The following is a 16,351-nucleotide window of genomic DNA, read 5'->3' as shown; positions in this document are numbered from 1 at the left end:
TCCACTATCTGCTGTGGTGGGATTTGAAGAGCATTACCCTGAGTCTCTGGATTACTAGCCCAGCAACAATACCACTACACCATCACTTCCCCATAATACTGCACTGATTGTTGCCAGGGAGATTTAAGAGTGCAATCGATGGCACCCTGCACCTGTGGGACTCCAGAAATCTCAGCAAATCCTAACGCTCTTGCTTCCTGGCTCGCCTGATTTCTGTCAAAGTTGACAAAGTTGTATGCTTTGATAAAGATGGCATCCATGACCTCTTGGATGCATTTATGCGTGGAGGCTTGTGAGATCCCACACAGGTCCCCAGTGAAGCCCTGGAAGGAGCCACTGCTGTAGAAATTGAGCATGGTGGTCACCTTCACTGCCACTATCAGTGGATGCCCTCTGAGTCCCCATGGTGCCAAATCCTGCAGGAGATGACATATGTGAATGACCAGTTCCCCTGACATACGCAGTTGTTGCCAGCACTGGTTCTCACTCATCTGCGGTAGCACATACGCCATCTATACATCCTGGGTCTAGTGAGGCGCCTATGAACGACAACTCTCTGAGGATAATCCTCTGAATTGCAGAGGTCTGCTCACTGCAGTGTCAAAGAGAGAGACACAAGGGTCAGCAATTGTCTCCTAAGAACCTCTCTCGGTCATTTCATTGCCTGCGGCTGCCTCTAAAGGCCTCTTTAAACAAGCCGGAGAGTCCTGGCCACCAAATGGATGCCCAGTATTTAGTACGCATGACTAAGCAAAACCCCGCTCATCGCCGCCCCATACCACATGAGCAAGTGGCGACAGCTTTGGCCTCTCGACTGCATCCTGAACTCTTACCTCAGGCACAGGCATTGTCCTAATCTCACTCCATGGTTTGCTTGGATCATGAGGATGACTTTTCAATGTCTACTTAAACAAAATGCAAGGGACTAGGAGCGCACCCCTCCGTCAGTGTTCAATAGTCACGTTTCCCAAGGGGATCCTCAAGCTTGCCCAGTCACCCAGTGGTTCTGCAGCACCAGAGCACTGATTCAATTTTGAAGTCTGTGCATGAGTGGTTAAAAGTAGAGAAGCAATCATTGGCACTCTCAGGAATTAGTGCTGCTTGACTGGGCACATTTGTTTGACTAACCTGACTCCAAGCATGTCAATTGAGCTCTAGCTAAACAGTCTCAGCTGTGGAAGAGTGCTAATCTTTGACATGTTTTTCCATTTGCCTGGTCATTTTCTTCCCTCCCGACCCGCAACCCCCCCCCAAACCCCCCGCCCCCCCAATTCTGTGCTGCCATGTCCCTTCCCTTGCACTGTAGCCCTTCTCTCCCTTCTCTCCAGCACTGTAGCCCTTGCTCGGCCATTCCATTCTCCCCAGCATTGTTACCCTTGCCCCAAGGTTCCCTTCTCTCCAGCACTGTTGACCTATCCTATGCACCACAAGCCAGCCACGAAGAAGCCTTGCCTGTGAACACACCCCTGCCCAAATCCGCAGATCCATTTCCTTGCATTGGGATCCTTGCAAGTGCTGTGCTAAGTTGTGTGCATTCACCTCTGAGTTCTCCTCAAAATTCAGGTCACTAGGTGCATGCCATTTAAAGGCAGTTCTAAATCACGCAGTTCTAAAATCATGTGGGATGTTTGGGGGGGGGGCACAATTCCAGCATGTGGCCATAATAATGATATGCAAATATATTCAAATTAAGTTCCCAATGTTCGATGACAGGATACACAGCCAGCCATTGATGTTGGGGGATGGGGCTGGGGGTTGGGTGGGGACGGGACACAATAGCTTCCTGGATTCTCATCGCTGAGAAATGTACCTAGGCCCTTCTCGCGAGATTTTCCAATCTTGCCACTGAACATGTCCATCCCAATAGGATGGGAAAAATTCTAGCCAGTGAGATTTAATCAGAAGTCAAGTGTCCCAAGCATGGTGCAGGGAGAGGGGACAGAGGGAGGTCCCAAAAAAGGGAAGAAGGAACAAGAAGGAACAGGGAGAGGTCCCAAAAGGAAGTCCCAGGTAAGGGACAAGGACAGGGAACAGAGACAGGTCCCAACTAAATTGAGGGAAAAAAAAGAGAGAAGCAGAGAAAGAGGCTCCAATTAGAGAAAGGGCTGCAAGTAGCAGACTTCAAGTGATGTGGTCTTGGGAGAAGTCCCATAATTGAAGAGGGCGCAAGAGAAGCCCTGAAGACCCGAGAAGACAGTTGAAGATTGATGACTCCAGCTGTGGGCCATTGGGGCAAAGGTAACACTTTGGAGCAATAGTGTTCTGCTTCGCGAGGCCTAGGCTGGCCGGCCCATCATTGTCCCAGTTGAGGCCCTGAAATGGCCACAAGTGACCTCAATTTTCAGGCTGGTGGAAGGAGTTCAGTGGTAGGGGGAAACGCAAAATATGAAAGTTGTACCTGTAATTTGGTGCTTGAGTATAGACTTGGGAATCCAGGAACAGAATCTCAGGAGATGAGATTAAAACCCTGCAAAGTGGGCCGATATTGATGCCTTCTGAGTTGGAGCGACTTTTGGAGAGAATTCCAAGGTGAGATCTCCAATGTGAGGATTGGAAAGCCTCAGCAGAGAGATAAGATTTCAGTGAGATTGGTTCGCTCACGGGCCAAAAAGCATTAACTGGCTGGAGGTGGGACTTCCGCCACTCGCTCAGAGGAAGTCCCAGCTCAGAGAGCTGTCGGCCAATCCGATTAGCCAGCAGCTCTCTAGTCCCTACAGCGCCAGAAACTGTAGTGGGCATGACCCTAAATCCAAGGATTACAGGAACAGGTAAGTTTTGGGGTCGCAGGGCCCCAAAGAGATGAGGCCTAAGGCAGATGGGCAGAAAGGAGGGTGGGGGTGTTTGTGGAGAGGTCAGTGAGGGAGAGAACATCAGTCTTATGAGGTGGTGGGGGAGAGCCCGATGTTAACAAGAAGCTACTGATGGGGACCAACACAGCACCCCTCACCACTCCATCACTTCCAGTCTGAGGCTGGGAAATGGTCACATTTTGGGCTTCCCCCTGCCCCTGAACTCCTCCCACCAGCCTGAAAATTGAAGTCACTTATGGCCATTTAAGGGTCTCAGTTGGGACAATGATGGGCCGGCTGGCCTAGGCCTCGCCCATCCAGCTGTAAAATTACCGAGACGTCGGAGCAGGCGGGAGCCCAGTGAGAAGGCCTACTGGGCGAGTTGTTGAAAATCCATGGAATCTGTTTTGGTCACAGTTGGCATTTATTGGACAGCATGGTGTGTTCAACCACAGTTCACCCATTAGTTCATATGTACCTCATGAATGTTACAGCATAAGAGAAATATTGTAAATTGCTTTAACTTTCTGACCGTGTATAGTAAAGTTTATATTTAGTTTGTTCAAAGCCCATGTAATCTTGTGGCTTTATTCACTTAGTAAGTGTCTTGAATCTCAAATTTTGTCTACTTTAAACAAAACATTATTGGTCCCTAACCAGATCTCACCAAGAACTTGGGAGTCTGGACAAGGATCATAAAACCTGTGTAATCCTGTGGTCCTGAAATTCCAAAGGGTTGTTCTTATCTCCCAACTTAACTTTGATGAAGACTGGGAGAACACCGATATGATTTCCAGGCCTGTATCTATATTGCATTTTGTCTTTGTTACTCTGAGAATGTACCTTTAATGTGGCGATGATTTTTCACAATCCAAAAAATTACAGCAGGAACGGCTACAATTAGACAACAGAGGTTCACCAGCAATGGCACGAACCAGCCAAGGTCAGCAGGAAACATATCATCTGTAAAGTAAACAGCAATGAATTAGATAATGATAGTTTCTACACCATAAACCATGGGAATCATTCTTTTAGAATATTCAATATTAGTAAAAGTTCATGGGGCTGAATTTTATGTGCTCCCAGCAGGCGTGTTTCCAGCTGGAGTTGCGGGAGGGGGCGCGTAAAATAGGGTGGGCGCCCATCTTACCAGCTTCCCACCCCTGCCTGAGCTCTCCCCCATAATACAGGGAGGGGGGGGCAGGGCAGGCATGCACTGAAATTGTCAGCTCACCCTTCAGTTTTAAATAAATAATCAAGGGTCAGTTAGACTTGTTTTCAAACCAATTGACCCTGATAATACGCTGCCCAAGGCATACAACATTTGGTATGGGAGGCAGGCAGGAGCAGAAAGCCCAAATTTTAAATCAAATGCTTAATGGATGGCAAGGGTGCAGAATGTACTCTGGGTGGGGGACTTCAATGTCCATCACCAAGAGTGGCTCGGTAGCCCCACCACAATAGACTGTGGTGGCAGATTCCTAAAGGACATAGCTGCTAGAATGGGTCTGAGGCAGGTGGTGAGGGAACCAACAAGAGGGAAAAACATACTTGACCTCATCCTCACCAATCTGGCTGTTGCAGATATATCTGTCCAGGACAGTATTGGTAGAAGTGACCACCACACATTCTTTGTGCAGACGAAGTCCCATCTTCAGATTGAGGATACCCTCCAATGTAATGTGTGGCACTATCACCATGCTAAATGGGATAGATTTCAAACAGATTTAGTTACTCAAGACTGGGCATACATGAGGCACTGTGGGCCATCAGCAGCAGCAGAATTGTACCCGAACCTGAACCTCATGACCCAGAATATCCCCCACTCTACCATCATCACCAAGCCAGGGGATCAACCCTGGTTCAATGAAGAGTGCAGGAGGGCATGTCAGGAGCAGCACCATGCATACCTAAAAATGAGGTCTACTAGCATGCCAAACAGTGGAAGCAGCTTGTGATACACATAGCTAAGTGATCCCACAACCAACGGATCAGAGCTAAACTCTCCAGTCCTGCCACTTCCAGTCATGAATGGACAATTAAACAACCTCCACAAATATCCCCATCCTCATGGAGTGGGGAGCCCAGCACATCAGTGCAAAAGACAAGGCTGAAGCATTTCCAACAATCTTCAACCAGAAGTGCTGGTTGGATGATCCACCTCTGCCTCCTTCGGAGGAGGTCCCCAGCATCACAGATGTCATAAGAACATAAGAACTAGGAGCAGGAGCAGGCAATTCAGCCCTTTGAGCCTGCCCCGGCATTCAGTACGATCATGGCTGATCTCATTTCGGCCTCAACTTCAATTTCCCGCCCTCTCCCCATAACCTTCAACCTGTTATTAATTAAAAATCTGTCTATCTCTTCCTTAAATTTATTCAGCATCCTGGCATCCACTGCCATCTGAGGTAGTGAATTCCACAGATTCACGACCCTTTGAGAAAAGTAATTCCTCCTCATCTCTAATTTAAATCTACCACCCCTTAGCTTAAAACTATGGCCTATCATTCTAGAATGCCCCATAAGGGGAAACTTCCGCTCCACGTCTACTTTGTCCATCCCCCTTAGCACCTTATATACCTAAATTAGATCTCCTCTCATCCTTCTAAACTCTAGCAAGTAGTAGTGAGACAGTCTTCAACCAGTTCAATTCACTCCATGTGATATTAAGAAATGGCTGAAGGCACTGGATACGGCAAAGGCCATGTACCCTGACAGTATTCCAGCAATAGTACTGAAGATTCTGCTCCAGAACTTGCTGCATGCCTAGCCAAGCTGTTCCAGTACAGCTACAACATTGGCATCTACCTGACTATGTGGAAAATTGCCCGGGTGTGTCTTATACATAAAAATACGACAAATGTAACAAAGGCAATTAGTGTCCCATCAGCCTACTCTCGATCATCAGTAAAGTGATGGAAGTAGTAATCAACAGTGCTATCAAGCGGCACTTGCTTAGCAATAATCTGCTCACTGACGCTCATTTTGGGATCCGCCAAGGCCACTCAGCTCCTGACCTCATTACAGCCTTGGTTCAAACATGGACAAAGGGGCTGAACTGCGGAGGTGAGGCGAGAATGAAGGCTTGACATCAAGGCAGCACTTGACCGAGTGTGGCATCAAGGAGCCCATGGAAATCAGGGGGATGCCTATCTGCTGCTTGGAGCCATACCTAGCACGATGGAGAATGTTGTGGTTGTTGGAGGTCAATCATCTCAGCTCCAGGACATCACTGCAGGAGTTCCTCAGGGTAGTTTCCTAGGCCCAATCATTTTCAACTGCTTCATCAATGACCTTCCTTCTATCATAAGGTCAGAGGTGGGGATATTTTCTGATGATTGCACAATGCTCAGCACCATTCACAACTCCTCAGATACTAAAGCAGTCCACGTCCAAAGACAGCAAGATCTGGACAATATCCAGGCTTGGGCTGACAAATGGCAAGTAACATTTGCACCACACAAGTGCCAGGCAATAACCATCTCTAACAAGAGAGATCTAACCATCACCCTTTGACATTCAATTGCATTTCCATTGCTGAATCCCCATTATCAACATCCTGGGGGTTACAAGTAACAGAAACTGAACTGGACTAGCCATATAAATTCTGTGGCAGCAAGAGCAGGTCAGAGGCTAGGAATCCTGTGGTGAATAACTCACCTCCTGACAGTTCCAAAACCTGCCACCATCTACAAGGAGTGCGATGGAATACTCTTGACATGCCTGGATGAGTGCAGCTCCAACAACGCTCATGAAGCTTGACACCATCCAGGTCAAAGCAGCCCACTTGAATGGCACCCCTTCCACAAACATTCACTCCCTCCACCACCATCAAACAGTGGCAGCAGTGTAGGGAAGTCCATGTTGAATAATTTTAATAGTTTTAGTTTATGTGTAGTTACCAAGTAACGGAAGTATCTTAACCCAATATGATATCATGCTGAATTGTGGGACATTAGCACATCACATGACTTGGTCTTTGCTAGAATCTCTCTCTACATGACAGGCGACCCCAAGGCAGTGAAGCAAGATGTCAAGGTTGAACAGTTCTGGTCTGAGACCATCAAACACCCTAGCAATTAAAACTCATCAGTTTGTATTCCCTAGATTTAAAGGGCCATTGTGCAAAGTAAAATAGATGTTAAAACATTCAGACTTGTGTCTTAAATTAGTTTAGTTTAACTTGTGATATTTAAAAGAAGAAGCAGTCACTTTCCTTCATCTTTAATTCTGTAAGTTTAGAATTAAGTTCTGTAATTAGTCTTTGTAGCTAAGTGGTTCTCAACTTTTATTACTTAGCAATGTGTCATATATTTTTAAGTGAATCTTGCTACCTTAACTTTAGCACACCAATCATTTTCAAGCACTGATTTTATATATATTTTATATAGACTTTGTGTAATTTCTGTAACTTTTAAATCTTTGTAAGGCTATGCACCATCCTGTATTTTTAATTGACTTGTTGTAGATACAACAAAAACATACAATAGCAGAGCTGTTCTCTCAACTAAAATGCACTGATAATCACCTGTTTTAATGAGATTATACAGGACATGCAATACAGATACCCTGTTGATCAATTTGCCATCTGGAACGATGAGTCCGGTGTTACCAGACATTACATGCTCCCTTATCTCAAATAAGCAGACATCTAAATGATCCTTAGGCTCCCATTATCTTAGATGAAAGTCATAAAATTTAACAAAATGACAAGAACGACTATAAAAGGGAAGGGTGTGGGGTGGGGGGGGGGGGGGGGGGAAACAGTCCCATGAATAATTGGCACCTTAGAGGGCCAGTCAGGGGACAACAGGAAGTGATATCAATAGATAACCATCACCCTTAAGAGACAAATCAGACATTGATCACACACCATTTAACCAATCAGGAACTGATTATGTGCTGTTTAGGTCAATCAGAACAAAAGGATACCACTGATCATGCATAGAGGTAGTTGCTAGCAAGGCTTAATAAGCCACATCTTGCAGTGGCTAGGCCGCACAACAGAAAATTAAGTTTGAGGAAAGAAAATAGACCTTGGTCAATAGAACAAGAGACAGCTCAGCAGTCAAACTGAAATTGACATCCGGTGTTCCAGAGTGAACAGACTAATTCACTGTCTTTGTTGAGTATTGTAATTTTGTACTTATTACAATTAACTTAATAACTTCTGTGAAACTTGTGACACAATTGTACCCGGAGTGGTCTGCAGCTGGTCAGGAACTGCAGGGTCCTTTAGATCACTTTCCCAACTCATTCTGTTATTTGTAATTGACTTGAGAATTACAATTGAGATTGGAGAGAACCCCAGATCTTACAGCAGTGTATACCATCTACAAGATGCTCTGCAGGAACTCACCAAGACTCCTAAGACAGCGCGTTCCAAACCCACAACCGTTACCATCTAGAAGGACAAGGGCAGCAGGCACATGGGAACACCACCATCTGGAATTTCCCCTCCAAGCCACTCACCATCCTGACTTGGAAATATATTGCTGTTCCTTCACTGTCAATGGGTCAAAATCCTGGAACTCCCTTCCCATCAGCACTGTTGGTGTACCTACACTAAATGGACTACAGTGGTTCAAGAAGGCAGCTCACCACCACAAGGGAGACTAGGGATGGGCAATAAATGCTGGCTTAGCCAGCAACTCCCACATCCCATGAACAAGTATATAAAAGAAGGCCTGAAGGGAGGGGTTTGGTCCCTCAGTGGGCTGCCCTTTGCTGATTATGGGACGGTTCCCCTTAGGTTGAACCCCACCTTTCTTCCTACCCACTCCCTTAAACTCACCCCCTGCCCCCTAACCCCACACCTCTCCTTAATCTACCCAAATCCTTCCAGCCCAAGACTGTGCACTTACTTGCTCTGGGGATCCATGAGCTTTGAGACTTTTCTTTTCCTGCAGCCCCTGTAGCTGCCATTGACACCTTCCTGGTGCTGCTGGAACAGATGGAGCTGCTTGCCAATCTGATTGGCCGGCAGCTCCAGAGTGTGGAGCAGAATGAGTGGCATAAGTCCAATTCAGCCCTTGTTAGTCTGCTCCGCAGCGCTTTATGGCTGCAGGGTGGGTCATCGTGGAGCAAGTCAGCTCCATGCTGATGTTATTTCCGGGGCTCATGCCATCTACCCCCCTGTATTATTCAGCCCATGAAGTGGAAAACCCACACTTGGTCTTGAAGACTTCTGCTATAACTTCAGCAGGAGTCCTCTGGAACACCCAGAAATGCCAACACTGAAGTTTGCTAAGCAACCTATTGGAGATGGAGTCTCTGCACACTTCACTGATCATTATTATGGTTGCCTCTATAAGGGTAGGGACTCAAACATTGGCATTTGCAAAGCCAAAAAATTATCTGAGCTCTCCTTCTACATTTGTATTCCAGAACTGGTAGGACCAACAATCCTACACTTTCTGACATCTCTGTCTGGCAAGTGCCTCAAATATGTCCTTAGCCAGCCAAAGCCTCTTAAATTGTGCGCCTGTCCCCTGACGCTGTGAATTCTGATGGAGTCAGCAGCAGAGACCAGGGGCTGGTGCATTAAAACACATATGAGATATGTGAGGCAGGTGGTAAACTTTGGCAGCCTAAGTTTGTAAATTATCCTTGTCCAGGCCACATTCAACAACAACAAGTTGCAAGATGTTCCACAGCCATATGGATGCTAAGCTAAAAAAAAGAGATATTAGGAAGGATGATCAAATCTTGGTGAATAAAGTGGGTTTTATGAAAGGTCCTATAGAAGGAAAGGGGGTGGAAAGACAGAATAGTTTAAGGAAGGAATTCCAGAGCATAGGCCCTGGATGCCTGAGACACAGCTGCCTATGTTGGGGCAAAGAGAGGGAGGGATGTGCAAAATACAGAAAAACAAAGTTTGGACGGATTTGTAGGGCTGTAGATTAGAAAGATAGGGAGGGGTGAGTTTATGAAGGAATTTAAACATCTTCAGATGAGAATCTTAAATCTAAGGTACTCAGGACTGGGAGTCAATGTAGGTCAGTGAGGACCAAGGTGATAGGTGTTTGGGACAGGATACAAGCAGCAGATTTTGGATGAGCTAAAATTTACTGAGTGTGAAGGATGAGAAGCTGGTCAGGAGAGAATTGGAAGGGTCTAATCTGGAAATGACAGTGGCATGGATGAGGGTTTTAGCAACAGATGGGCTGAGGCAGGGCAGTCAAGTGATAGTGTGCAGCTGGAAGTAGGCAGCCTTTCTGGCAGAGAGACTAAGAGGTCTGAAACTCCGCAGAGGTTGTGAACAGTCTGGTTTACTTTAAAATGACAGCTGAGGAAAGGGATGGAATAAGAGATGAGGATGCAGAGTTTGTGGTAGGGAGTGAAGACAACAGCTTCAGTCTTCCCAATGTTTAATTGGAGGAAATCACAGCTGATCTGAAACTAGACATTGGACAAATAGTTTACAAATATACAGGTAATAGGGGGGTAAAAATTGATACTAGAGAGATAACCATCAGTGTAAATCTGGAAGCTGACACAAAGGCCTGGATTGGAATTGGAAAGGCTTTGAAAGTGGCAGGTGGGACCAGATTCCCGGATTCTCACCCCCTTCCCATTTTTTTGCAGCTCAGGATAAGGATGCAGTAGCAAGTCTGCACGCAGCCCTCCCAAACTTGCCAGATCCATTCCGGAGATGGACGTTTCAGAACCCCCCCCAGCTATTTTCATGGAGTTTGGCCCCATTTCATTAGGAGATATGATTCATGGAATCTCAGAGGAGTTGTAAACCACACGGAAACCCAAGGCTGGATGAGGGAACCAAAAGAAATATGGCATTAAACATTCCCTCATCATAAAGCAGTCAATCAAATAAAGGGAGTGAAATTCACATAGAGGGAACTTTTAGACCACTTCACACCTCTTAATCTTGTCCAAATAAAACTTTTCAAATAAATTCAAGCAATACGAGGTATTAAAGACAACAATCAAACAAAGCTAACAGTCCGCTTTGCAACTGAGTAAACAGGCCGCTGTTGAGCTGAGTCCATTAGTCATTCTTTGAGGTCAGCCAAGCATTCATAATGATGCTATCTGTAAAAACAGATGTTTAGCCATCAGCTCAACCTGCTCCTGTAGATAGTTGCCATGTGGCCTCCTTAAGAATGCTTAGCTGAGCTCCAAGGATGACTAATGAACTCATATTACTAAGGGCTTGTTTACTCAGTTGAAAAGGGGAGTGCTAGCCTTGTTTGATTGACATCTTTATTGCCTTATAATAACCTGATTTTTCTGAAGATGTTTTTCAATGTCTGTGTGTTTATTTGAACAAAATTAAGAGGTGTGAAGTGGATTATGGGTTTCCTCAAATGGGATTTTTAATGCCTGTGTTTAATTGACAGATTTATGAGAAGGTAAGTGGGGAAATGTTTCTCAAAGGGATTTTTGAATGTTTATTTTTCATGAATATTTCAAAGTCTTGCCAGTATAGCTCATTGGTTGTGTACCTAGTGCATACCAGGTGAGTGGGCATGGAGGCTATGAAAGGGACATGGGAGATATGAGAGGGCATGGTGGAGGGTGGGTGGGATGATGAGGGGATGGAATGAGGGTTGAAGGCTACAGGTCCTAAGAACCATGATTACAACTGGGCTGTGCCAGCAAACAGAGATGGGCCTTCTAACCTGCCAGCCTTGCCATCCAACCACCCCTTTCACCACCTCAGGCCTGCCTCTGGAAGCATCCTTACCCACAACACTGACACGGGAAGAGGACAGATGAGCTCCTCCAGGAAGGAGATTGTGGAGTTGAGAAAATTCCTTGATGAAAATCCAACCCAAAATCTTCAGACAATGTCACCAAAATGCAGTAAGTCAATGAGGAAGATGAGGAGACCACAGTACTGGTGTGGGAGTGGGAAGAAAACCTATTGTTGTGGTCAAGATTAGATAGGTAAATGTGAAACTAATTGATATCAATCTACTGATTTGGACAATGGGGGAAAGGAGTTGGAGAAGAATGGTTTTATTTGACTATATCTCATTATGTGGCTTACCGTCATATTTTGCTTTATAATGTCCCAGTGAAGGTGTTTCATTATGTTAAAGTGTTATATAAATATAACTTGTTGTTGTGAGTCAACCAAGAGGGTGAAGCAGTTTGTCACTCCCGTCAGGTGTCAATGCAAGTGCTAAATGACATAAATTATAATACGCATTAAAAGCTTAGAAATTGACAACTTAAGTGGCCAAAGTTTACGTCAATATTGGAGTAAATGGTCGAAATCGACCCAGATTTGCACTAAGTGTGGTAGTAGCAGGTGGGTTTTCATCCCAAACCCGCCACATGATTTATGAATTACCGGGAAACACAACGTTTCCATGGCAGGCGGGCTCCAAATCGCCTGCCATGTCATCACCTCGCAGCTTCATGATGCCAAGCACATGTAAAATACAGCCGCACTCAGTGCTTCCAGCCCAAGACTGCAGCAAGGAGACATGGTCCCAAAAGGCAAGAAGACTGCGGCCCTCAAGCACCCTTTGGACCTTGGAGGCCGGCTATGATGTCTTCTACCCCTGCTCTGGCCACAGGAAGGGCAGCACCATTACCACTACAGCATGGTAGGCGATGGCAATGGTGATCAGTGCCAATGCTACACAGAAGAGGTTGGCCATCCAATGAATGATGAATGATCTCATCCATGCAGCCAGGGTGTGGCAACCATCTCATCACTCTACACTCACACATTCAAGCCCACCGCACATTCACTGGTATCTCACTCACTGCCAGCTCAAGGGACATCACCACCCATTCTCACACGTGTACCTTCCCATGTCCATCTTGCCTCATCTCCTTTGGAGACTACCTGCTCAAGCATGCCACTTGTACAGATCAACATGTGCCCCCCATACACACCCTGGGTTACCCTCCTTCCACAGTACAGCCCTCGTCCTGCAACCTCTTCCCTTACCTGAGGCCACTTCTCCCCCTTCCCCAAGCAAGCCCTAGCCCTGCAGCCATTGAAAAGCCACCCACATATGGCTTACCTTGTCAGTAGAGACCTGCCGTGAGCCCCCTAAAAGTGATGTGGTGCTGTCTGTGAAGCCTGGCGCTGATAACTACGAGCACTGTCCAAAGCAAGGTAGGCAAACAAACCTTGATGTCCCGAGTGAAGTGCAGCCCACCATGTCGCCTATGTGCCATTGTGAAACATGTTGGCGGGAATGGATGATTCAAAGGAGGGGGGATGATTCCGGCAGGTAGGCCTAATAATGCTATGCTGGTGTATTATAATGAAGTTCCCGACATCCGATAGCAGGGAATGCGGCCTGCCATTGGCGGGCTGAGTGGACAATCGCAAGCTGGTGTCATGCTGTCATGAAACCGATCACGCCACATTGTCCACGTCACCGAACACGCCTGACACCGCGGGCACGGAAAGTCCTGACCAGTGATACTATTGTTGCTTAAATATATAGAAAAGGGACTGCAACTCTGAGGTTTTTTTAACATGTGACAGGTTGACATTACTAGGTTTGAGATAATCAAGATTGGATTATATTAACACCTCATGGATATGCGGGCAACTTGGGGACAGTTAAACTAATGGTGTGATTTATGCTAGAATTTAAATCACCTTTCACTTTATTGATGAAACATTGTAATTTACAAACCTGATATCCTGATAGTTACTTCTTGTGCTGTTTTAAAATGTTTACTCAGTATACGACACTTGAACCCATTTGTTGATTGCCTTGTAACCACAATGTCGGTCTGGACATTTACTAGGCCTTTCGAGTCTTCTTGATATCTTGTCTCAGCCTGTGTTAAAAGATATCCATTATCACCAACCCACTGTATCTCTGGCCGAGGGTACCATCCACTGGATTTACACACAAGCTCAATTCCTTTTTTATGATATCCTTTCATCTGAATCCAGGGCTCACATCCAAACCCTGCAATCAACAGACATTGAAAAATAACAATTGTTAGGAACACTTCCTATTTCTATGGGAAATATTCATTTAATGTTTTTGATAGCCTTATCACATGACTTTAATGAGATTAGGAGGTAAATTTCATCTCAAATATGTTCTTATAGAAGTGATGATTAAATAATTAATGTAAATCAGATATCAGTTGTTCAGACTAATTAACTCTTACTTATTTGAGGTAGTAGAGGACACCTGATACCCATGAAATTGTACCCCAGCCAGAGATAAACACCTTCACGAGAAGAGGTAGGGAGAAAATCAGTGAGTCAAAAAAAAATCTAGATTCATGCACTTGGGAGCAGATTTTACTTATAGACCCTTGTGATGCCAATGGATTTTCAAACTGCTGCCTGTTATGTTCTCCCTGTTATGGCTCCACTCCAAGACCTGGGATGGGGTTATTGCAGGCACTTACTTGCAGCAGGAGCAGTGCTTTCAGGTGCTCATCCAGCAGACCTCTTGGGATATTGATCAGATATGTTCTAATGAGATGGTAATATTAAAGTGTCATCAAGCGCTACATTTTTCATCATTACCACCTTGATAATGATGGATTTAAAACATATTTATTAGTGTTGTTAAGGAAGGTAAACAGATGGATGGCCAAACAATATAGACATGATCGATTGGCAATACAATGTTGGAAGATATTACAAAATTATTGGTGCCTAGAAAAATGTTGCTGAGGTCCCAGGGATTACCCGTCTCTTAAAGATTCTCCAGGTATCCATCTCCTGCAGCGGCTGCTGTTTCTCATATCCACTTCCCCATGGTGAGCTTCCAAGGATAGATAGGAATCCCAAACAACTTTTGCCTAAGCTTGATGCAGGAAATGTCATCAGTGTAGAGTAAAGGTTTAATGGACATGTTAATGAGACCATGGTGATGTTAATGATGTAACTGTGACATCAGTAGTCAGATGACCGAGAGGCTCCAAGTGAGCTAGGAGCAGTGTCATGAATACCATGTGCTTACCTAGAGGTCTTTGTAAATAGTCCTTAATAAATGGTGGAATCATCCCAGATTTACAGGTAGTCAATCCACAAAAACATTAGGGCGCATAGTTTATTACTTCCTCCCAGCTATTTTTAAAGTAGAGGTGAGTGTAACGAGTGGATTTGTCTGTCACACAAGATTTGAAAAGCACATGTGAGGACAGATGGGAAATACATTTTATCCAGTTCAGATCACAAGGGCTACACCTCTGGTATACAATATTGTGCCATTAGATATTGTGTAGTACAGGCAGACACCTATACGTAAATCACTCAATTTGCTTAAAGGAGTCACCAACATCACTGCTTGTTCTTTCCACAGACTCCTATCATTACTCTGGCAGGAGCCTATATGAGTATCCTGAAGACAGGATGGGATCCAGATATTCCAAATTGTACTGATGTGGAGGGTTTCCACTCAGCCTTGCAAGGAATGGGTATTGTCTTCACTGAGGTTTACCAGTGCCCACACTCAAAGGGTCAAAGCATAACAATAGAAGCAAAGAAATCAAGAGGATGAAGTACGTCGGCCTCCAAAAAGAGCAAATGAGCGTTCCACTAGGGACAGAGGACCAGGGCCCTCACAAAGAGCAAATAATGTATGGGGTTTCTAGGAAGGCATCTCAGGTTCGTGTTTTCAGCATAGGCAAACATTTGAGATATGTCCATAGTAGTGTGGGTACTTGACCCAAATGAACTGAGGTGCACATCTTCTCAGCCATCAGGAGTAGCAGAGTCAGTGAAAGAAGGAACTCTGAAGCACGAGATAATTATAAACATCAGTAAAAAACATCCTGCACATTTTTAGGACCAACATCCAAAGGCCCTATTCAAAGAGTGGAAGATTCCCAAATCTTTGATCAACATCATTCAAAAACACATTCCTGCTTCCCATAAGGACTCCATTCCATTTTTCCAGTTTCTCAGTTTCCGTTGCATCAGTTCCAATGATGCTAACTTCCACAATGCTGCTTCTGATATGTCTTCCTTTTCCCTCAGCCAAGGATTCCCCCAACTGTGGTTGACAGAGCCCTCATCCGTGCACATTTCCCATATTTCAGCCCTCATCCCTTCCCCTCTCTCTCTCAGAATCATGATAGGGTTCCCTTCTCCCCACTTTCCACCCCATCAGCCATTTTATTCAAAGGATCATCCTCCACCATTTCTGCCAACTCCAGCATGATGCCACTACCAAACACATCTTCCCTTCATTTCCCCTCTCAGCATTCCAGAGGGACTGTTCCCTCTACGATACCCTACTCCAGTCCTCAGTCATTCGCAACATCTCATCCCCTTCCCGAGGCACTTTATTATGCAATCGCAGAAGGTGTAACATCCGCTCTTTTACCTTCTCCCTCCTCCCACTCCTTCCAGGTGACGCAGCGATTTACTTGCACTTCTTTCAATTTAGTCTCCTGCGTTCACGGCTCACAATGCAGTCTCCTGGACAACAGGGAAATCTAATGCAGACTGGGTGACTACTCTGCGGAACACCGGCTCTCAGTCCACAAACATGACCTTCATGTCGCTTGCCATTTCAATTCACTATCTAGCTCTCGTGCCCACATTTCTCTCTTTGGACTGCCACAATATTCCAGTGAAGCCCAACACAAGG

General features: G+C 45.3%; 1 protein-coding gene across 1 annotated transcript in view; it reads right to left on the bottom strand.

Moving 5' to 3' along the window:
• LOC121291309 (butyrophilin subfamily 3 member A3-like) overlaps positions 1-16,351 on the bottom strand; it is a 117,407-nt gene that overhangs the window by 35,186 nt on the left and 65,870 nt on the right. The window contains exons 8-9 of the mRNA XM_041212381.1: positions 13,421-13,702; positions 3,633-3,752 (exon numbers count right to left, since the gene is read on the bottom strand). Coding sequence (XP_041068315.1) covers positions 3,633-3,752; positions 13,421-13,702 — 402 coding nt within the window. The remainder of the gene's footprint in view (positions 1-3,632; positions 3,753-13,420; positions 13,703-16,351) is intronic.

The sequence above is a fragment of the Carcharodon carcharias genome, chromosome 19 (genome assembly GCF_017639515.1).
Source record: "Carcharodon carcharias isolate sCarCar2 chromosome 19, sCarCar2.pri, whole genome shotgun sequence".
Classification (NCBI taxonomy): domain Eukaryota; kingdom Metazoa; phylum Chordata; class Chondrichthyes; order Lamniformes; family Lamnidae; genus Carcharodon; species Carcharodon carcharias.
The sequence above is the reverse complement of the archived record's forward strand: the minus strand, read 5'-3'. Positions and strand labels throughout refer to the sequence as shown.